Consider the following 23,285-nt stretch of genomic DNA (forward strand, 5'->3'; position numbering starts at 1 on the left):
GTTTGGGAACCTCATCTGTTTTCCCGTTCATAGTCACCACAGAATCTGATACATCTTATAGCTAAAGACATTAAACACCTCATTACCACTGATACCACAGTCACTTTAATTTTATACAGTTGTATTTCTCAGACCTCAGTTTTGTGCTGGAATGAAAGTGAGCCAAGTTAGTGCTTGTGATTCTGGTGACCCAAACTTGTAGAAGACAGTACCACAGACTAGGTGTATAATGACAAAAATCATTATATTGGCTGTACATTTTCGCATTTACAATAGTTTTGTTCTGATTACTATGAAAAAAGTTCTGGATATATATTTAATTCACTGTAAAAAATATGTTCAAAATCTTTCACACATGAAACTTTATCCACTGCTAGTAAGCATATATAGAAGTTGCAAAGGTTGCTGACTAATGTGTTGCTTTGGCTGACTTGTTGAAGAAAATGCAAGAATGACATGCTCTGCTGATTCATGTGTCACCACTCTTCCAGATATTAGTCTAAAATGAATATGCTAATTATGCTTTCTTCCACAATTTGTGGTAGCTTTTATTGAAGATTTTTCAATTCCAAACCTGATATAGTTTTCCGTTTGCTTGTGATGTGCATCATGAGTTTCTACAAACAGTATAAAGTCTAAGGGGAAAGGAATTTTTAAAAAATAGAAATCAAATCAGATAGAAAGTGGAATAATCTGTATTTGACATTAACATATTATACATCTCTTGTAGAACATTAAAAAAAAATACAGTGAGGAGCAACTGGCATGTGGAAAAAGTTAATTTCTAAAAAAAATACACAAAGGCATCGTGAACTGTCAGTCCAGCATACAGGTCAGACAGATTTTTCAGCTAAGAGTCAGTGAATGTGTTTCATTTTCACTGTTAGCAGACTTGCCCTTATACCCCGCTGGGACACATCACCGCATTTTTAATTCAGTAAGGACCATGGGGTTGCTCAATGACAGTAACAGAGTTGCACTGCAGGAGACTCAGGCCAGGTTTGGGACCGAAAGGTGTCGGGCAGTCCCTGCATCTCCTGCCCTGCAGAGTAGCAAGCAAGTGGAGGACAGAGAGTGGGAGAGAGGCAACAATGACCCCTTTCACAAGGGTTCTCACAGGGGCAGCACAATACTAATCTCTAGCATGGGTTGTGAGAAGAAGTTGAAATGTCATGAGGTGGATGGATGTTGGCCAGGCTCAAGCTCCCTGGGGGAAGACAGAGTTGGGAGGAGATGAGTCCCTGGTCCTGCTGTCCAAAGTGGATTTGGCCTGTTCCCTCACAAGAAGAGGGAATTCACACTGGTGAATGGACAGACAGCCTCCCTCAGAGCCTGTATCTGCCTGGGAAGCTAGAATGTTGGCTCCTCAAGGCAGATGTGGGGTATTTCAGCTCCTACAGTATGACCACAAGTTTCAGCAGCTTAGCATTTTCCTCCTCTTCTTATTTTCACTCTGTGAACGGGAGATTCAGCCAAACAGACAGAAAAGCAAGGACTAGCACATCTGCTATGAGAAGTTGAGTCCTAGGGAGGATGCAGGGTTGTTCATAGAATCATAGAATAACAGAATCACAGAATCATAGAATGGCCTAGGCTGGAAGGGACCTTAGAGATCATCTAGTCCAACCTCCCTGTTATGGGCAGGGACGCCTCTCAACTAGATCAGGCTACTCAAGGCTCTGTCCAGCTTGGCCTTGAACACCTCCAGGGAGGGGGCAGCCACAACGTCTCTGGGCAATTTATTCCAAAGTCTTGCCGCCCTCGTACGGAAGAATTTCTTCCTACGATCCAGTCTAAATCTGTTCTCCTTCAACTTAAACCCATTTACCCTTGTCCTATCAGTGGACACTCTTGTAAAAAGTCCCTCCCCAGCCTTCCTGTAGGTTCCCTTCAGGTACTGGAAGGCAGCTATTAGGTCCCTCCGAAGTCTTCTCTTTTCAAGACTGAACAATCCCAGCTCAATGCTGAGAGTTGCATTGTAGGAGACAGAGGTCACCTTGAAGACAAGTTGGTCAGAAGATCAAAACAGAGATCTTTTAGGGGCCAAATTGTAACATAAGTTTTCCTACCTGCTGTGAGAAACATTGTTCTTGAAATCTTTTTAAAGTTTGTTCGTGTATTTATTTTCACTCTTGTATGTCCCTGAGAAGGTGGCCCATCAGCCAGGCTGCTTGCACATAAGACTCTGGGAAAAAGTGCTCTCACACTACAAGGAAGCCTGTGGAGCCAGGTTTCGGGCCAGGCTACTGAGACAGCAACAGTGGGGAAACAAGAAGAGCATTTCCACAACCATCTTTGCAAATTAGTGCAAACTGTGAACAACAGTGGCATGTCTCCTGCTGTGATCAGTCACAGATAAAAAGTGGTTATCTGCAGCCAGTGAGCCAGCAAGTGGAGGTGCTGTGCCTGGAGATAGCCCAGACAGCAGTCAGCATGGCACAACAGTCCTGCTCCCAAAATGATGTGCCAGCTGAGGAACCTGTGAGCAGGACACATGCCATGGGCGTGAGAGCTCTCTGAACACCAGTGCTCTCCCCTGGGGCTAGGGAGGGTTGAGATGTGCAAATTTGGAGGAAGGGACCCCAAGACAGCAGCCTGGTGAGTGAGGTATTGGGTCATCGGCTGGACTTGATGATCTCAGAGGTCTTTTACAGCCTCAACAGTTCTGTGATTCTGTGAGGGAATTAACACATCCAGCAAGGAGACAGGCTGATCCTTGCTAATGTGCCTACAGGTGAAGAGTTAGATTTCTCAAGGGGGAATCTAAAAGCCATTTTCTTAGTGAAAGAGAAAGAATATGTGAAACCAGGAGAAAGTTGATCAGGAAAGAAACACTTATGAACAAGAGCTTATTGTGTAATCATTCCTGTGGGATCACAGAATCACAGAATGTTTGGGGTTGGAAGGGATACCCAGCAGTTTTTGCTGAAGCAGATAGTACTGGCAAGCGTGGAGGAAAAGTCATAGCGATGTCATATAGCAGTGGACACTGCAGCACAGGAGTACTGGCAAGTGTGGAGGAAAAGTCCTAGGGATGTCATATAGCAGTGGACACTGCAGCACAGAAAAACGTCTGTGTTACCAGGATAACAATATTTTACCCAAATAACTGGTTTCTGTCAATGATCATAGAATGACAGAGAAGATATCGCCTGTTCTGAAGGAAAGACACCTTGTGAGGTTAGTTAGTCCTTCTCCTGGCTGGAGAAAGGCAGCAATATCCTCACCTCACAGATGTTTTTTGAATTCAGTCTGAAAAATCACCAACAAGATTCAGCAGTGTCCTAGAAAATTGTGCTTGTCTTTTCCTATTCTCACATAAGATAAAACATTTGCAAAAAATAATTAAATGCCTCCTGTAGCTATTTCCTCAGTAATATTTCCATGCATTGTTATGACACAAAGCACAGTCAATAAGTATTAAATGGGTAAATCCTGAGATAAAAGCGAGAAAGTCTAGCTTAAGTTTCCAGTGTAATTTCTTAGTGTCAGGACTTCTGAGCTTCTGTTCTGATTTATTAAGGCTCTGTTCCCTCCAGACTCTGATATACAGAATTTCAGGAAGAATGATATCTCCAGCAGGAAGCAAAGGTGGAGTGATTTTTTTGAGGGGAAGCTAATACCAGCCATAAATATAGGGCACCTTCTGCTGCTTCTTAAGATAAAACGTTCTGAGAGTCTGAATAGACTTTACATTTCCTTAATAGAGATACATTTTTTCAATTTAAAATCCTATGCAAGTGAAATACTGTTTTCATTGATGATCTCAGTAAGAAATCAATTTGGTGTTATACATTCCAAAATAGATCCCATAAATTGCCTTAGCTCCTTGACTGCAATGCAAGTCTGACAACCCACACAGCTGAGGCTCTGTCTTTCTATTTAGATGGTGGATGGTTTTCTGACTGACACCTTAAAAGCAGACCAGGTGAGCTAGTGGTAAAGTAAGACTGAGAGAGATCTGCTGACATCAAATTAATATAGACATTTCTTTCTTGATAGTATTTGATTTTCAGAGGCTCTTGAGAATTTAGAGTTCAAATCTCTGAGATTCATGATGTACTGTACTCTACAAGGTCATTTATGTAACTGACAACTTTATGGGCAATAGCTCTTGCTGTCTGACAGCGTTCAGTATGTGCAAACACAAGATGAAAAACACATTCATTGCTGGCTGTAACATTGCAGGTTCAATCTTGTGAACTGCTGGGAGCTCAATTTATCTTACTTGTGCTGAATTAATTGTAAGGATGTACTGGAAACATTAGATGTACATCCCAGAGAAGGAAAACGTCATGGTGAATTTGAAGGATTAGCATCGAACCAGAGAGGCTGATGGAGCAGGGACAGGAGCTCAAAGGCTGTTGGAAGCCCTTATTCAGGCCCCTGCAGGCCAATTTAAGATGTATGGGCAGTGAAAATAGGTAACAGCATGCATAGCTCATAATGAAACCACTACGTCTCATGGCCTGAAAGTGTGTCATCAGCCACTGGAACCTGTGAAGTTGAGCTAAGGGGAGACAGAAACTTCTTTTGCCTCTACTTCCCATTTTACTACAACTGCTGAAACACCATTGCCAGTCTCATGGGAGAAGTTTGCCAAAACTCGTGTCTGAAGAAACATTTCTCCTCTCAGAACTACCAACACAGAAATAAACAAACCCTTACAGAGCCTTGCAGGCACTGCACTAGTCACCAGACATCACAATTTCAGCCCAGAGGTACACATTTTTAGCTCTGTTGTGTACAAGCTGCTAACATGGACCATATTTAAACTAATAGCACAATGGGCAAAGCCATATCACTCTAAAAATCTCCTCTCCCAGGGAAGTAATTAAAGCCTCTAGAGTCGCAGATGAGGAAGCAGACAAGCCTACAAACTTCTCCTCCTGGTGAACAATATCCAACAAGGAGAATATTTGAGCAATGGACAATCATCCCTAGGGCCTTGCTTCTCTCCTGCTCTACAGTCCAAGGATTTATCTTGAGAAATGGCAAAGCGTGCAAAGCCCGAAAGAGCAGAAACACATTCCTTTGCTTCTCTTTAAACCTTGCAAAGGACAAACATTAGAACTTGATATACTGTGCCTATGAAAACATTTGCAGTTCTGTCCTGGAATTAAGCTAAGAAAATTTATTCATGTAATGAACACAGCCAGATCTAAGGTGATATAACTTAGGAGAGATTTTTTTTAGGACAAATGAAGGTGGGTTTAAGTCTTTCATGCGTTTTTGCGGGCTTACTCCAAAATCCTCATCTGCTTTGGTAACTTCACTTGCACTTCAGAGCACAAGACATGCTAGCATCAGGGGCAGCTGAGCTCAGGGTGAGGAGATGTGCAATGGTTGGACAGCCAGAGCCTGCTGGAAATTGGTACAAGTTCACTAGACTACAAGAAAGTGATGGCAGGATGAAAAGCCAAAGCCGCCAAAAGATGTGCAACATATTATATATGGTTGATGTTGGGCACTGAAGGCTTTCATTCTCACACTAGCGGAAGAATAACAGTCACTGCTTTGATTTTGACAGCGAGATTGAACAAACAAGAGTAGGAAGCTGCACAGATACTACACAAATGTAAAAAAAACCAGTAAATGCAGGGGAAGTCTCTGTGTGTAGGTGGATGTGTGGATATGCATCTAAAAATACATGCCAAGTGAGCTGTTCATGTACTACAACTTCTCATAAGTGGATGTGGCAGCAGTCTGAGGCAATTGTATCCGTAATATCATTTACTGTCTGTAAAAAGGTGTTTTCAATTTGCTCTGTCACGTAGCAGGTCGTGTTTAGTATCCATGGGAGACAGTAAATGATGTCTTTGATTTTTTTTCTTTGATATAATAAACTTGAAGTAAACAGCCATTTGTTCCTCTTTCTTTTGCAGTGTAAAGATAGTCACAGACTTATCTATAAAGGAGAAAGTTCTCAAGTGGCTCAGGCAGGTGCAACTTGTGGACTGCATATAGGCATGACCGACCCAGATGCTTTCTGATACACAACCGGCACAGCTGGGCAAGGCTGGCAGGACCTGGGGAAAAAAAAAGGCAAGAACAAGCACCCCCAACCCCACCACTGGTATAAGTCAGAAAGCGACAAACACCAGCAAGGTTTGCAAATCAGATCAAGAATTACACAACGACTTGCTGAAGTCAGGGAGAGCTAAATACATTATTGTTCATATTTAATTTACATTGTCAAAGTTGGTTCAGTGATTTGAAAAGTATGAGCACTAAAATCCCTTTTCTGCATGCACAGCTAGGCTTTTCTGCATATTTTCTTGAGTAAATATTTAAAATAACATAAAAGTGTCTACACTGGAGAGAGAATGCAAGGATGCATAACCCTTGCTCAAGATATAAAAAATTCCTAGCAGTGTTGTGAGGATAAAGATAAGAGGGGTTATGAGGAGCTGCAGAGGTGCTCGATGTAGACCAGCTGTCATGGGTTTGAGTGTGAAGGGGGTTTTGGTAGCAGGGAAAGGCTGTGGATGACAACTCTTGCAAAATTTCAAGAGCCTCCCCCAGTCCCAGGTAAAGGTCAGACCCACCTCTGGTCAAGGCCAGGCCAATCAGCACCTTTGCAATCAATGAATTTAAGAGGGGAAACTACTGAGCCACTGCCTGTTGGCTCTTTCTCTTTCCATTTATTTCACATTTTCTCCTTGTCTGTCCTTCCTTTTGTGTTGAGGAATTTTTTCTGTTAGAAGGAGGAGAAGGTGAGAGGAAAGCAAAGGAACTCAGTCAGTGAAGAAAGCAGAGAAGGAAGGCACCAGAGCAGAGTGCTTCCCTGAAGTCCCAGGGTAAGTCACCTGGCAGGGAGATGACTGCCTGCCAACTGAGGGGATTCATGGTGGTGAGAACATCTGGGATGTGGCAGTATGTGGAGAACTCCATGCCAGGGAGGAAAGAGGAGTGGAGGACACACCTGAAATGAACCATGAGCCTGAGTGGGACAGACTCACGTTGAGCGAGACGGTTGCCTCCTCTGAGATGGACACCACGTGGCAGCAGGGGAAGACTGAGAGGAGCCCTCTTCCTCAAGAAGGAAGGACTGCCATGGACAGTGAGTAAAGGACAGATAGACTGCATCCTCCACCCCCTACCCCTCCTTACACTTATGTGGGAATAAAGGAGCCAGGAAGAAGGGAGGGGTGGGGGGTTCCAATGTATTCAAGATTGAGTTGTTTATGTATTCCTCTCACCACCCTACTCTAAGCTAGTCAATAAAATGGTGGTGATAAATTAAATTTATATTTTCTTCCCAATTCTACTCTGATTTTTGTGCGTGATCATAAGTGGTGAATGGACTTTCCGTGTCCTAATCTCAATCCTTGAGCCTTTTTAGTTGAATTTTCTCTCTCCACATCTCTGTGGGGACATGGATGGGAGGAGGAGTGAGCAAGTGGCCATGTGGTTCTTTGTTGCCAGCCCAGGCAGTAGATTCCAACTACAACACCAGCCATTAATGGGTGGATATGGCAAATAGTGTTAGTTGTTCATATATACAGAACAACTGCAGCTGTCTTAGCAGGTGCTTGCACAAGGACTCATTGCAAATTAGCCGTTTCACATGAGCACACTGACTGTGAATGTTTTTGTATGTTAGTCAGTCTATCAGTGCTCCTCAAAATAGTGTCATAATGTGCCATCCAATTTTAATTAAGTCTGACTGGAAGGAAAACAGCTCAAAGAGAGAAAATCTCCAAAGGTTTTGTGCAAAAAGACACCACACCATCAGTTAAATAAATAAATAAATAGACAAACAAATAAATTAATAAATAAATAGAAAATACGGAGATGAGAGGCCTTTTTCACCTTCCCTTGTCTTGGGGGAAAGGCTGCTGCTGAAAAGCTCTTGTTAAACATCAGAAAGCTCTCTGGAAGGAAAGCTGTCAAAGGACTCATTTGGATGATGGGGATGCTGGCTTGGCCAGTGGCTCTCACAGCACCGGTGGCTTCCCTGTAGGGTGACCAGGCAGGTGCCCTACCCCCCACAGGTAAGGTGAGGGGCACACCAGGCACGAACCTGCTGGATATGAGACTCCATTGGTTCTGCGTGCACAAATGCAACTTACTAACGATCACATCCCTGCCTCCCCCTCGCTCTCCTCTGTCTGGAGCTTCTTTGGGTCTTTACACCTGCCCAGAGGTGTTCACTTTTTGAACACTGTCTCCACCCTGTGCCTCCTCCAGTATCTGGCTAAACAGTAGCCACCACAGCAGTGTTTGGCAAGCAATGGGTAGAGACTTATGCTTAAAAGCCTGTCTTTGTACCTTCCAGGTAAGTTTCATAATCTGTGCTTTTACTACAGGAAAACTTATGAGCCTAAACAAGCTGATAATACCCACTCTGAGAAGAAATTAATAGAAAAATACTGGATATATGGAAAAGAGCATTTGTACTACTGTCCCTGGAAGTGAAGAAAAGCTACCATGTCCCAAAGCAGTTAGGGAAACAGAAACATTTTACATTTCACATTACTTAATAGCTAGGAAGAGAAGCATTTAAAGAGAGTCATCTAAGTAAGCACAGCAGAAAAGTCTAGCGTGTTTATTTCAAACATAAAGACCTCGGAAAAAAACAGAAATATGGGAAAAGGACAGCTGCAGATATTAGATGCAGCAAAGTATCTGGAAGCAGGTCTGAAGGGATAGGTGAGGAAACTGAGGAAACCATTTCTTAAAAGTGAAGAACCAGCAGGAGCTGAAGTGTCCCTATCATCCCTCTGACTGTGGGGGAGGATAGGGTGACAAGGTGAAAGTAGAAATTAAAAATAAAGTGCAGGAAGATAAAATTATTCATATTGGGATTTTTTATATCTACACAAATTCACTCGCACAAGGCAATTGGAGCAGGACAACTGCAAGCACTGCCTTTGCTCACATAGCCTGTTGTTGCTGAGCCCTGAGCATCTCAGATACGAGGACAGAAGTCACAAGAGGTGAGAAGCATTCAAGCAAAAGTCCTCTCAGGAGGTTTTAGACATGACAAATTAAAGTTCTGCATGAATAGGGTGTAGGACTGCAGGATATTAAGCCAATGTTTCATTTCCTCCTTAAAACAGACCTGTGTGAGGAGCCCAGCACAAAGCCTATGCACAGCACTGACAATATTAATTTACCATCCAAGAGCTATTTCGTAGCTGGAAGCAGGATCTCTGTGCACATGGTGTTTCGCTCCTCAGTGAGGAGCGAACAGATGCGGGAAGGTGACAGGCTGCCTGCACGGGGGAACACCATTCACCCTCCATGTCAACAAAGCCTGGGGGGAGCATAGACCAACTAACAGGATACCAATATGCTGGTTAGAGACGTAAGGGAACTTAATTCCGCATGTCCATATCCCAGGGATATTGCTGTTGGCAGCATCAAGTTCTGGCTGTACGTGGTGTAGGTGAAACTGGCACAGCAGGATCTAGGCTCATTTCTGCTCAGAAATTTCTTCCAGCAGACTGGAAAGATAATTAATGAAGCTGCAAAAGGGCACTGCTGGTTTGTGCCAGAATTGCACCCCCATGAACAGCATGGAAATGCTGCGGGCCGTTCAGCCAAGCAGCCACCTGGCAAACGACTCAGCTTTCTCCTGGCAACCGAGGGCACACACACACACGTGTGGCTTTTTTTCTGCAGGAAGCAGGACATTAAGCCATGGTGCTAAGTTGAACACATGATGGTGGTACTAAAATACTATCTGTGAATAAATTCTCATGGCAGTTTTTAATCCTTAATGTCCCAAATGGTAAATACACATAATTTTCCATCATTAGACAGGCGAATAAAGCAGAGAGTAACTGACAAATTTGCCTGCTAAAACCCTAACACTTGGCAACAAGTATCAGTGTCACGTGCTGCAGATTTCAAGTCAGTGGAGAAGATAAGAGAACTTCTACAGAGCATTACTTACAAGAGCAGTTAAGAAAAGGTATCTAGGTAAAGGAAATAAATACTGTTTGGCTTTAAAAAAAAAAAAAAAAAGAAGAAAGAAAACCATTACCTTCTCGAAGCAGAAGCGCTTGCTCCACTTTGCTGTTGGGCATGGCAAGATCCAGGGCACATTTGAATTCAGCATTTCTGCATTTTGGGTTAGCACCATAGTCTATCAGCAAGTTGACTATCTCCGCGCTGGATTTCCTTGCTGCTGCATGGAGGGGGGTGTCTAATCGCTTCCCCATGTTAACATTGGCTCCTTCAGTGAACAAGAGAACACAGTTAGATCTGGGAGGCAGCAGGAACTGTCTAAACCCACATCGCAGGGGCTCATTTTCACCAGTATCCCAAATGAATGAAGGGGGTGGATGTCACACAGGCCTTTCTCATTTCTCTCACTAGCAGCAGTGCAAAATTCAGCAAGTCAAATAGTTGCAGTGTAAAAGTCGTCTGAGCCACCAAACTCTCTACGATGAACAAAACTGAGCAGCTCGACCTTCAACCCAGTAGATGTTCAAAGCCTACCATATGCTCTGTAAATTTGTTAATAATGTACTATCTAACATAGATTATGTTAATTTAATTACGAGGGAAGAAAGTATCCTTTAGGTATCTCATTGTAAAAACTCTGAGAGCACAGCAAGTGAAAGGCTTGCCCTAGGCACAGCAGGGCCACACTGAGCAGGTGTAAGTAAGTCGGCTAATGTACATTGACAGCAAAAATTTATGCTAGCTTGTAGGCTGTGCCTGGACCTGCAGTGATTATTCTTTCAAGCAGCTTTACTGCTGTCTTCATCATCCGCTGAGGAGCTGGTGAACTTATTGCTCAGCACAGCAGTTTATCATGATCAAGAATTGATGGCACTAATATTGGCCAGCATTGTCTGTACTTCCTGTTATCATTCTAGAAAACTAAAAGTATTTTATTTGCACATTCAGACAGTCACAGGGAGGTGTCTGTAATTAGGGCTTTTTTAATTAGGAAATCATAAATTCTTCATGAATGCAGGCGAAATTTTTAATAGCCTCAAATGAGTCTCACAGACTCAGGCGGCTCAAGCACCTCCTATGGAAATAACCCATGACGTCTGCAGTGAAGAGGCAGCCTGGAGAGACCTGCAGTGCTGGTTCACAGTGCTAGAGCTCTCCCTCAGCCCCATTTCCAGGTGTACCTAGCTCCAAAAGCTTCTTAACGCAGTCTGTCCTCTGGTATGTGCAAGCCACATAGAGTAGGGTCCCATGCTGCAGATCTTCTTGGTCAATGTCAACCTCATGGGCCAGAAGGATCTCCATGCACTCCCTGTGACCTGTGAATAAAAGAGCCATCCATGAAGTGCTGTAGAGCAGAATACACACAGATACAACCAATGCCTCTCAAAAGCTGGGAATAAGCCAAGCCTATTTATCCATGCCAGTAGAGACAATATTTTTTAAGAAAAATGTTTTAACATCAATAAAAGACATATTTCTCAGTTATTGTTAACTTCACTCACAGCCTGAGCGTTACCTCTCTTGACCGCTTCATGAATGGGCGAAGCAAGGTGGTCCCTGAGCTGCGACTTGGCTCCAAATTCGAGCAGCATGTTGACACAGGCCACGCTGCCAGAGCAGCAGGCGTTAAACAGAGGAGTGATCCCATCGATGGTGACTGCATTGACCTGGAACAGCAAGACACACTCAGGATAATCCAGTTTATGAGTAATGCCCTCGCACCATACCTCATGTGCTCACCAGAAAGACACCAGAAGAAGACACTTGTCTTGCTTAATTTCAGAACTGATTTTGCTAACAACTTTCATTTATAAGTTGTAGCGTAACGTACATAATATTGTCCTTTGAGGTCTGGCTTCTTTCCTGGACAGCTAGTGCCCTAAGGCAGCAACACTGCTACGAATGCTCCTCCCAGAGTTGCTCAGAAAATGTATCTGTATTTCAGACAGAGGACACACTGCAGTGCAGCAGCCCACCTCTACCCCCATTGCTACCCTGTCTCAATGGACAGATGTGGCTGGAGCTGCTGGAGGCACTGCGGGAGTCTAACGGCACCATTTCACAACAGAACCAGTGATTCAGAAGGCTAATAACCAAGTGTAAGTAAGAAGAAAAATTATTTCTTTCATCTCCCTCTCCTTTAACTGGTAAAAGAGGAAAGAATGGCAAGGTAGCTTTTGTGGAGTAAAGGGTTTGGTAAAAAAAGGAGATAAAGGAGAGTGCAGCAAGAAAATAGAGCAGGAGAGTGGCATATTTTCTCCCAGAAGTTAGACACCAGCCTTCTGACTTTTTTTATGAACAGAGAGTGGGGGAAAAGCAAAACTCAAAACCCACCAGAGCTATATATTGTAACAGGAGTAGGCTCGTTTCTTAGGAAAGCAACAGGTAGTTCAGAAATGGTTCTCTGTGTTATAAAAATGAAATGCCATTAATATACCAAAATCAAGTAATACTGAACACAAAGGGGTTTTCTCTTCATCTCTTAAGGGACTGAAATTTGGCATACAGTTTAGGAAGTTAACAAACGCATTCTCTTCCGCAAAGGATACCTCAACTGCCTGTTGCTCCATGTCTTGCCATATAAATTGTACTTCAAAACCCAGTTGAATGAAATATATCCTTACATATTTTTTCCATTCCTGTTTGTCCATTGTTAAGATGTACTCTACCTTAGGTCCAACTGGGGCAAATGTTGTTTTAGTAGCAGGTAGAACATTTCATTGCTTCAAGTACATCTATTTTTGCTTACATGAGACTCCCACACCATCCCACAGAAAAATAGTGATTTTTATATGGGGGGAAAAAGAGATAAGTAATTTTCTTGAAGGTTATTTTCACCTACCACCTCCCATTCCTTTTTCATCATTTGCAACTACACCTCACACACAGAGGGAAAAATAAAACAGAATTACGGGGTGACCACAGCAGCCATGAGGGTGAAGGCAAATCCATCACCCGTGGAAACAAAGGATTGTTTTATTTTTCCTCCTCTCTGTCTGCACTGCTCCTGTCCCTCTGCATGCTGGCCCTGCAATCCAACATCCCCTCTGACACAGGGGGCATCCATGCTCCAGGCACCCACATCGCCCCCAGCATCCCCAGGACTCACTTGAGCGCCATTCTCCAGCAGCACCTTCGCACAGGCAACGTGGCCTCCCAGGCAGGCCTCGTGGAGAGCTGACACGCGGTCCGTCGTCACCAGGTTCACGTTGAAACCCTGCAACGCAGGGCAGGGTGAGGAGGTGTGAGGGGAAAGCCCTGCCTGAACCACGCAGCTCACCCAGGGCTGGCGAGGGTGCAAAGAGGGGAGAGCCACGTCCAGGGAAGGTGCATGAAGTGGGTTAATGTTGCTCGGTGCTTTCGTGCTTGTCCCCAAAGACGGCAGCCGGGTGATGGGGTTAAAAGAGGAAGCAAGGACAAGCTGTGGCTCTTATTTCTAGTTTTTTACAGTGAATGGTCAATCATAGGAAAGACATAGTGTTTCTTTAACTTATTAAGGGTGGCATTACCGTCTCTATTAAGTCCAGCACCAGGAGCTATAGTTGGTTGGATTCACCTCCCTGAATGGGGATGCTTCTGGAATAGATATCAGCAGCTCAGCTGGAGCCCTCAGTGGGATGTCCTTCAGTGGGGAAAAACAGGCTCTCCTAGGATATGACTCATCCTGCTCTAAACCAGCTGTTTCTAGTTGGTCAGATGAATTGCATTCTAAAAATACTTCCACTGAGTATACAAGGTGCTCAGTGTGGTTCACTCAGAGGTGGTAAGTACCTGGTAAATCCATAAGATAGATGAGACAAATCCTACCCACAAATCAGTTCCTCTTATTTGACCACTCAGGAAATGTCTCACACTGGAAGGAAAGAACTGTGATTTGCAAATGCCTCATTACAGGTATTAGCCTAAATACCAATTCTTACATTTATTCCTTTGAAAGCAGAAAACAGACATATTCACAAAGGAGAAAGCCATTATCATATGTGTTTTGCCAAAGATGCATCCACTGGTAATTAAGATTTCACAACTACGTTTGGTAACAGGCCTGGAGCAGCTCCATTTTCCACTTAGTGTGTTTTGTAACACAGCTGGTCTCTACCTGATGTGCTATAAACTCAGCAGCTCACAAGATGGCAGCAATGCACTTTTTGGTAGCCAGTTGCAAACGCAGAAATATGTCAGCAAAGTAACGCTAGAAAAGCCACCAGTGCCTATGCAATGAGCATTAAAACCAGCCACTGTGACCACTTTAAGACAGAAGTTCTGTGATAGAATAACAATCATTTTTTAGTTATGTGAAAGCATTATCAATGTAAAAGCTGTCACTAAAAATTTCCCCTACATTACACCAGTGCCAGATACAGCCTTGAAAAAATGTTGAGATTATTCCATTTTCTAATTTATGGAGTTTCGTACTTAATGATCAGCATATTCCTTTAAGAGGAATGTCATCTAGATAATCCTGTTAAGAAGAGGAGAGCTATTCACAGAATCAGAGAATCATATTCTCAATCATTATTCAGATATATATATTTGAAAAATGAAACTCAGTCATTGCAAGTGAAAGGCAAAACAAGATTCGCTTCCATTACGAAATGGAGATCAAGTTATAGATCTTATAACAAGTGTTTACCAAATACTGCTCATGTTAAATCGTGTTTTCAGACGATTACAAACTCTTCCCAAGGTGTCTGCTAGAACAGGCACTGGTGAGTTCTTAAACTCTTTTAAAACTCCAGCACTTTGTCATCCTCTTATGTTCAGGCATCCTCCAAGGAGCAGAAGGCTCACTGGCTTTCTTGAAAGCTACGGTCCTACAGCAGAGACTTTTGAGTGTCCCACATATGTGCTAAAGTATAGCTCCGTATTTAATTTTAGACTCTAATGTAACTATATTAGAAGCAATGATCAATGATTACGTTGCTCCATGAATAGCTTCATCCCTGCATTTATCAGGCTGTCATGAATCAGGTACAATTCCATGTCTACAGATATTGATCTCTTTTCATCATCAAGGACCCTCATCCTTCACTCCCAAAATTAAATGACTTCTGGAGAAGCGGAAAGGGTGGATTAACTAAATTATATACAACCACAGCACCAAGTGCTTCTCCAGTGTATGACTCCGACCAGTGCATAACCAGGGCATCTAGTGTATAATCTCAACACTGGAAGCCCCACTAATAAGATGGTGTAAGCTCAGCATAAATGGAGATAGAAAGGGTAAGAAAACCCCTAAAGTCCCTAATGAATAAGCCCTTTTCCTTATTTTTCCTAACCTTCATCAATTCCTTTTCCGTAAAAAACATTTTGTATCAAAAGTTGAAGGAAAGGGGGATTAGGAAATGGGAGGGGGAATACTGGATGTGAGCAGTGACTTCTTTTAGCTGCAGCCATGCCTTGACAGATGTCTGGAGCCAAGGCTTTCAGCCTGGCAACTCCACTCCTTGAGGTTGTCGTCCAGTTGAGCTGTGGCCTTACCCATAAAAATGGTTTACCTTGAACATAAAAAGTCTGATGACCAAGTCACAGAGCTCACACTCAGGGAATTAATTTCCTTGCAAATTTTTTGATACAGGAGGATGGGTTGCTCATTCATGCCAAATGAGGATGTTGAGTTTAAGCAAAGGTGATAAGGAAGACGGTTGGCAAAGCATGACAAACCATAACCTATCCCTTTGCAGCTGCCCACTTCCCTATCCAGTTTCTTGTCTTTTTTAGTATATTCTTTCCTCAGCTCTCTCTTGAGGCAGACTATTCTTGCTGTTTTATAAAGCCAGATGTATTTTTACAGCTTTCTACCAATTTTTCAAAATAGCTGATATATATATTGTGCCTATCCCCAAGCCCAGTTTGTATAGAAAGAGCCCAGGGGTCATTGTTTATCATACAGCAAGCTACAAGCTGTAACAGCCTTTGTGCTGGGCTTGTCCCCAGCATCCTAACAAAGCAAACTAATGCATGCCTGAAGGCATACATGCAAATACATTATTTATATGACTGCATTTCATATGCCCTGTGCAGTCTATCACCAGCTCACCAACTCACAGATGCAATTCAACAGAAACTATGCTGTTTCCCAATCTCTTCTTTACCTGTAGGCTTTTACCTGTGCAATCAAGCTTTTCAGAGATAAGAGACGTCCTTGGAAGGCAGCATCATGAAGGGGAGATCGGTCTGCCCAGCCGCCTGTAATAGAAAATACATAGAACTTAATTCAGGTAAGCAGCAAAAGCAGATCCTGGGTGGACAGGGTAAAAAGAGCTGTGTTTAAATGCAGATCAAGACTGAAATCAATGTGGGGTCACCAGTGAAACTGTTTGATAAATGGATTTCAGCAGAGCAGCTGAATGCCCAGCACTCCTGAGAAAACTGGCCACTCACTGAGGGACCTAAACAAAAGCTTCTTGGCAGAACTTTTAAAAGCATGCTTCAGCAAAGACTACAAGCTTAGTGCTGCTGGGACTCACCCGGGAATTCCAGAGCCTTGCAATTCTCCTATTCAAAACTGTATCAATCTCTGTCTTTCCTAGGGAGTTCTCGTCACAGATCATATTCCAGCTTCTCTTGCACTATGTTAAGAGACTCATAGCAGGGAGATGTGGAGCTTACTTGTCCATCAAATGAATTCTGGCACATACTTGGCAGTTTTATTTCCTGAACTGACAATTTCGTAAATAATATCCTCCATCTCAAGCTACCAGGTAACAGGTTTCATCCTCCTCCTCGCTGGAAGGTTTCAGAAAAGACATGGAGAAATAAATTCTGCCTGAGGTTTTACTTTTCTTCCTTAATCATTGTGAGTTGTTGTACTGTTCAGACACCTTCATGTAGGCTAGCTTGCCCTTTTTCTTATCTTAATCTGTTCATGTGCCAACAAAAAAAATTCCTTAGCCTAGCTACTACTTGCAGGCTTTTCAGTCAGCTCAGGTTAAATCCCTGCAACTGAGAGACCAAATTAATTGTCCTATATTAAAATTTCTAACCATACTGCAACACAACGTGCAGTGAGTATTTCTCCAAAGGCCAGCTGCATTTACAGTGCCACAAGACAGAAGCAATACCAGTGTTTGCATTTATGCTCTGTTGTACAGCAACCCCATGAGCACTGGATTTGAAACCCTTGTCCTGTTTAATTTTTTCAGCTACACTGCACACCAGAGAGAATGGAAAGGGTGATTTATCTCCATTTCAGGTGCTACCCAAGGCAGGTAGAAATCAATGAGAGGCATAGACACATCCCTGGGGCCTTGAAGCCAAGGACACAGCAGGGGTTTCACCCTTGGAAAAGGGACTCTCCCTTTGTTACCCGGGAACGGGGATGCACTTCACCTCATGGGGTTATGGTTTTAACTATAGTTACTACTTTTGTTTCCATTTATTTAAGGAGCTGTTCCTGGCTTCCTAAGGTAGGGAGCTGGCATGAGAAGACCAACCAGCACAATATATGACCAGGCTCCTAAGGACCGAGGAGGATGCACCAGGAGAAACAATGGAACCAGGAACCAGGTAGGGACAGAGCAACGTTTTCCTGAAACCATCCACAAAACTCTACATCTCTCGTCATGCTGGAGACTGAAATAAGCTAGCTCAGTTCAGAAAGTCAGATGACATCGCAGGTGACAAAATGCAGGGCCCTTGTACAGCAGAAAGATTGAGAAGCAGCTCAGACAACAGAGCTACAGCACCTTATTTAACCTATTATGCGTGGAGTATAGCACGTGCAAGCGCACGTCACATGCATTTGCAATGTGTAAACACACATGCCTCACCGTGAAAACACATGCTGCTGCGTACTTCCATGCTAGCCACAGCAACCTACCTCCCTGAAACGTGTGGCAAATATAGTTCCCATATGGGGCATATCTTCCCTTCACAGCTGTGAGTGACATGTCTGAAAACGCTGTGTCTTTTTGAATGTCTACTGAAAAATGAAGCAGCCCTGCTACTGCTGCTCCTGCGGTGCTATTTCACTGCAAAGAGAAAAGGCTGTGAAGCTCCGCCTGTAATCCAATATAGTGCCCCAGCAACAGCATCACATGATCTTATGTTTTGTAAGATTATCCTTAATGGCTTCTCGCAAATGGCAACTTGCAGATAAAAATACGTTGCGGTCTGCTAAACTTCAAGGCAGTTCGATCAGAACCCACATGAAGGAAAAATTGCTTGCCCTGTGTCTGACTACAGCCACGTGGAGGCACTTGGAAAAAAATGACTGTAATAAATGATTGGAATTATATTCTGGAGAATAACAAATAATAATCCAGACATGTCTGTACATAAAGGCTTTGCAAAAAATGCCTTGCTGCAGTAGATCTTAATCTCTCTGCTTTGGGTACCCATCTCACACCAGCCATATTCTGTCCACATTCATGCACATGTTCATGGTGGCACTATCCATCATGAAGCAACTGCCCCAGAAATGAGTCACATAAAAATCTGTTATGTCACAACGCTGATAAGAATCTTTGAGCAGGAAGATATGTCCTCATTAGTAATACATTTAGAATACTGTGTCATCTTAATTAGTGGAATTACAGGGCATGCAAATGCATGTCTACTCATTATTATGGCAGCAATGCGAAGGAGTAAAATCACTTGGAAAAGAACACCAACAAAAAAACAACTACTAAGCACCCTACAATCTATTCCTGTGCCATGTATTTTTTAGAATGATTTTAGCTGTATTCAATTTTATCATCTGAATTAACAAAACAGGGGTTCTTGGCTTGGATTCACAAAGTCATTAGTTATATCCTTCTCGTATCTCCTTTCAGGAAATCAACAAGCTAAATTTTTTTCTTAAATATTCTCTGGCAGTAAAGCTAGCTGTTTAGTAAAATCATCTCTAACCGCTGCTAAAGAACGCCTTGCTTCCGGGAACAATCTTTTTATTTACCATGGTGCCCTGAGCAAATGTTGTCCTCATTCTAGCTGGATAATTGTTGGAGTCTCATATTTTGCACACCTAAATCATGCCAACTCATACTGACACTGCACAGACCCAAGAAATGGAAGGCACTTCAGGTTAAAACATTCATCCATGCATTGAGCAACAGATCCCTCGCTTGATGGCAACTCAGTGATTTAAATCCTTGAGTTACAAAAATGTAGGAAATACACCTTTAAAAATGTTAGAGTGTATATATTTTTACTTTACCTGGGACTATTCCATAGATTTCTTCTGCTATCCTGGCAGCCTCCTTTCTGTTGCCTTTAACAATATAGAAGTGGGTCAGCAAAGCCAAGGAAATCTTAATTAAAAGCTTGAAGCAAAACAAAGCAAAAATGGCAAAATAAATGTTGGTGAAAGTATGGAGTACAGAACTGCCCTCCATTTTGGTTTGCTCTTTGAATAGTTTCTCAGGTCGTCTAAGTTGCACCGGGCTATTCTTGGCATCATATGTCATCTATTTTAAACTCTCCAGAACCTGCTGTTCCTCAGTTACCAAAAATACATTCTGTTTTTATTTGGTACAGGCTATTTGATACTACATAACAATACCAAGGATAAGATTGCTTGAACATCCTGTGCCATACAGGAAACCAACAGAAAATCCTTTCCACACCCAAATGAATTGGAATAAATTTTCAGATAGGTGCTCTCCGTACCACCTGAGAGCCTCTACATCTACATTACTTTCTTCTTTGGTGTAGCAGTTCCATTTACAAAGGCTGCCTAGGTAAAGTTGCAGAAATTGTTCAGAGATACTGCAAAAAGAATACTTTTCTGTCCGTAACAGGCCTTGCTGGTACTCAGATACAGAACAAAGACAAGCATATCAAAGTAAAGCATTATCATGAAAGAATCTGAAATAAATCCACGTATTTTCAAAGCTGGAGCTAAGAAGTCAAAGGTATTCTAGGAGGGGAAAAAATACCTTGGACGTGTATAATCAGAAACACATGTTAACATACTGGTATCTTCCATCACTCAGGGATAAAGAATGGTGTCCATTAATGTGCAACGTTAATATGTCCATTAATATTGCAAACAGCATCTTACTGTTTTGAAAGAGTGGAAATATCTTTACATTATACATCATTGAATCAAAGGTGTAATATCTGAAACCAAAGAAGATGCACCCTTTCTTTAACTGCCCCTTTTTCTTTTTGAAGACACAGGGCTACGATGGAGAACAGATTATTTTTTTTCTGCATGTAATTAATTGAATCTATGTAGAATACCCCATCCCCTCTCCATTTAAGCTTTTGTTGATTCCCATTCTCATATACACACAGAAAGCAGGAGACTTATTTCATTTCTTGAATCCCTTCCTTTCCCAGGTTCTCTTACCCTTCTGTTTACACACCTGTCAAGAGAAGGAGCAGGATGACACTCCTCTATTAGAGATCCCAAGGAGATGGTGGATACGCAGAAGGAAATTTTACAGCAAATTATTACCTTGGGCACTTTAGATGCAATTGGTTTTGTTCTGTAGCCTTACAGCTGTCTTAATACCTTGCCATGTTCAGCACTCCGCCCTCCCAAGTGCACTAGAATAATACATATATGTGTGCAGACAGGCTGAAAAAAACACCCCAAGCTATTTTTTAATTTTTTAGGTGAAATCATTTTTCTGAAATTCTGCATTAAATCAAGATATTACATTTTCACCAGTAATGTGACAGCTTACTTAAATAATACATATAACTTTCCTTCCACACATACCTTTCCTTCTCCTCTGGAGACTTTCAAAACCCGCTTGGATGCGTTCCTGTGTGTTCCTCCCCTATGTGATCCTGCTCTGGCAGGTGGGTTGGACTAGATGGTCTCCAGAGGTCCCTTCCGACCCCTGACATTCTGTGATTCTGTGATATACCTGTAGAAACTATAATGCCTATGAGTCTAGAAGAGGAAAATTGCCTACTTTTAGTCACTTTAATACTCTTTGCCAGTGGACAAGACAGCTGAAGACATGGATTACATGGCAGGAGGAGTCCAGGCAAGGAATCAGGAGAAACGCAGTTAAGTTTGCTCAACAGGGAAACAAAAAGGAGAAATTTGAACAAATGGCCTTGAGTTTTGTTCCCTTAACAAAAAGTACACATCTTTTTTCTGACTATGTCAATGCTCAAGTAATTAGGAAAAACTGCTGAAGTCAACGTACTACTGGATATCTCAAAAAATACATAGCAAATACGATGACAATAGTTTAATGGTACCAAATAAAAAATTAAAAATATTTATTTTTTTTTTTAAATTTTAAGAAGCTTGTAAAACCACTCTCTTTTGTGATTGATTGCTCTTATATCTATTTACCTAAAGTCTGTGTTTTACGGAAGCATTGAAAAGATGCATTTATACAATTATTTGTTCCTAAGCCTAAGTATATATGAAAAAAAGAAAAAAGACTAGCGAAGAAAAATACATATCAAAGGGGGAAAAAATGTTTATTTAAAAAATGTGCAGAAAAACTTGACCACAAAAACAAGCACATTACAGTGTATTTATCTTCTTACAGATCTATCCACATCAACTGAAACACATTCCGAAAGACGAATTTTACAACATTCACACTTGACTCGATACTTGTTCTAGTTCCACATACACTTACCAACACACTGTCTATGCCCTAATTCACAGTGTCTGCATATAATGTATTGGAAACACAATCTCACCCTGTGCCTGCCGGATGGAGTTTCATTGCAGGTGAGTGATCCCTCCTACGAAAGGGGGCAGACCTTCCAGACAGAAGGGGTTTGGATGGTCCCTTCTCTTCCTCCACAGTGGAGGCTCTGTGTGGTGTAAGACATTACTCAGTCAGCATCACTCGCTCTTTGGTAACATTTCCGCGGTATTTCACAACGATCAGATGTTACCTACAAGCACAACTGAAACTTTTTGATTTTGTAACATGGTTATTTTTTATTAATTTCTAAACATACTCATTCTGTCTGTTTGAGCTTTTTTTCTTAATTATCACAATTATTTTAGTTAAGACTTTTCCATTTCACCCACTGATGATTTTAAAAACTGTAAACGATTCAGTGACGTTGTTCCTCACTCCACCGCACAAAGCCTGTAAGCGATTCAGTCCCACAATGAGTTCTGTGTAATACAAGTTGCATTGCTTGAGAAACAGCATATATGCAGTTAAATCAGTTATGAATTAAATTTCAGTGGCAGCTTGTGCACAATATTTCTTAATAATTACCTTTCTCTTAAGAAGTAGAACCACTAGCAATGGGAAGCAGCAAGATAGAGTGTAGTTCTGTACCAGTTGTATGTTCCCACATGCTAATGAAAAATACATGTTCTTTACAGAAAGGTAAATAAACTTTTAGACAAACTGTAAATTTGTCTTGTAAACAAAACTATAGCAAGGCTTTACTGTGTTATTCAGAAGCATATAACGTTCCACAAAAGAAAAGAATTATTTTCAATAGACTCTCACAATCTTGTTGAAAATGTGTGTTTGTAGATGTTACAGGGAACCCAAAAGAAACAAAAAAATGTTATTAAATACAAATAACATTTCCCCGGAATGATAATCAGTACTTTAAAAAAGTCGTTATAAACTTGAATGTTTGGGGGGAAAAGTGAAAAGAAAGTAACTTTGGAAAGTAAAACATTACCTTAATTCAACCCATATATCCATAATTTCTATGTCACCATTTTAGCTAACCTCCACTTTTAATGCAGAATTTGAAAAATTCTAATTATAATACAATGTATATTGTATGTTACATATCAAAGGCTAAAAATTCTAGTAAAAAAAAAAACAGACTTTGCATATGGCATTTCTTTCACATTACCTTTCTGTGTTTCATGAAAATATGTTCAATGAAACTATAAATTGTCAGTCACTAGGATAACTACATCTTTATACAAACAACATGATATCAAGAGAAGTTATGTTTTAAATACTGCCCTTCAAAGAGTCAGGAAACAGTATTTTTGTATTGCACAGTTTTAACAGTAATACAGTGTCCAACACTATGTAGTCCTCGGAGTTATGAAGTGAAGAGTTTTAGTCTTCAGTAATGCTCAGAAAAGAAATTAAGCCAGTGCATTAGACTGGGGAGGGGGTTTTAGTGGTGGCTGAAAGAAATGAGATAATGCCCTCTCTCACACACTGGTATCGTGGGCCACCTATTGACCTAGGAATACAGTACTCAGGACTGCTAGGAGATCCAAGGAGCCACTTTTATATTTTTTTCTCTCCACAGAAATCGTACCTATCAGTTATTTCCATTTAAAGGATATCTTCCCAAAAATACACTTGTAGAACCTGTCTGACAGCATCTCTGACGTGGGCTGGGTGAAATCACCCAGACTAAACACTGTCCCACCCAGAGATGGGCTGAAATGCCATTTTGGTCATAAGTAAGGGTAAGAAAACAGAAGAAAAATAATACGAAAAAAA

General features: G+C 41.8%; 1 protein-coding gene across 3 annotated transcripts; it reads right to left on the bottom strand.

Annotated features, from left to right (window-relative positions):
• Positions 1-5,904: 5,904 nt before the first annotated feature.
• On the bottom strand, positions 5,905-19,253 carry ASB11 (ankyrin repeat and SOCS box containing 11, E3 ubiquitin protein ligase). Of its 3 annotated transcripts, none has more exons than XM_009877194.1 (7): positions 19,076-19,253; positions 16,025-16,104; positions 13,028-13,084; positions 11,435-11,585; positions 11,100-11,234; positions 9,995-10,186; positions 5,905-6,029 (listed from the first exon to the last, which is right to left on the bottom strand). In XM_009877194.1, the coding sequence occupies exons 1-7, from the start codon at positions 19,251-19,253 to the stop codon at positions 5,905-5,907; spliced, it is 918 nt and encodes a 305-aa protein (XP_009875496.1). The 3 variants fall into 3 exon arrangements, with proteins under 3 accessions (XP_009875496.1, XP_009875495.1, XP_009875497.1); XM_009877193.1 differs by having other exon boundaries at positions 13,028-13,135; XM_009877195.1 differs by lacking the exon at positions 19,076-19,253 and adding an exon at positions 17,738-17,807 and having other exon boundaries at positions 13,028-13,135.
• Between the last annotated feature and the right edge of the window lie 4,032 nt (positions 19,254-23,285).

Source organism: Apaloderma vittatum, unplaced genomic scaffold (genome assembly GCF_000703405.1).
Source record: "Apaloderma vittatum isolate BGI_N311 unplaced genomic scaffold, ASM70340v1 scaffold10379, whole genome shotgun sequence".
Classification (NCBI taxonomy): Eukaryota; Metazoa; Chordata; class Aves; order Trogoniformes; family Trogonidae; genus Apaloderma; species Apaloderma vittatum.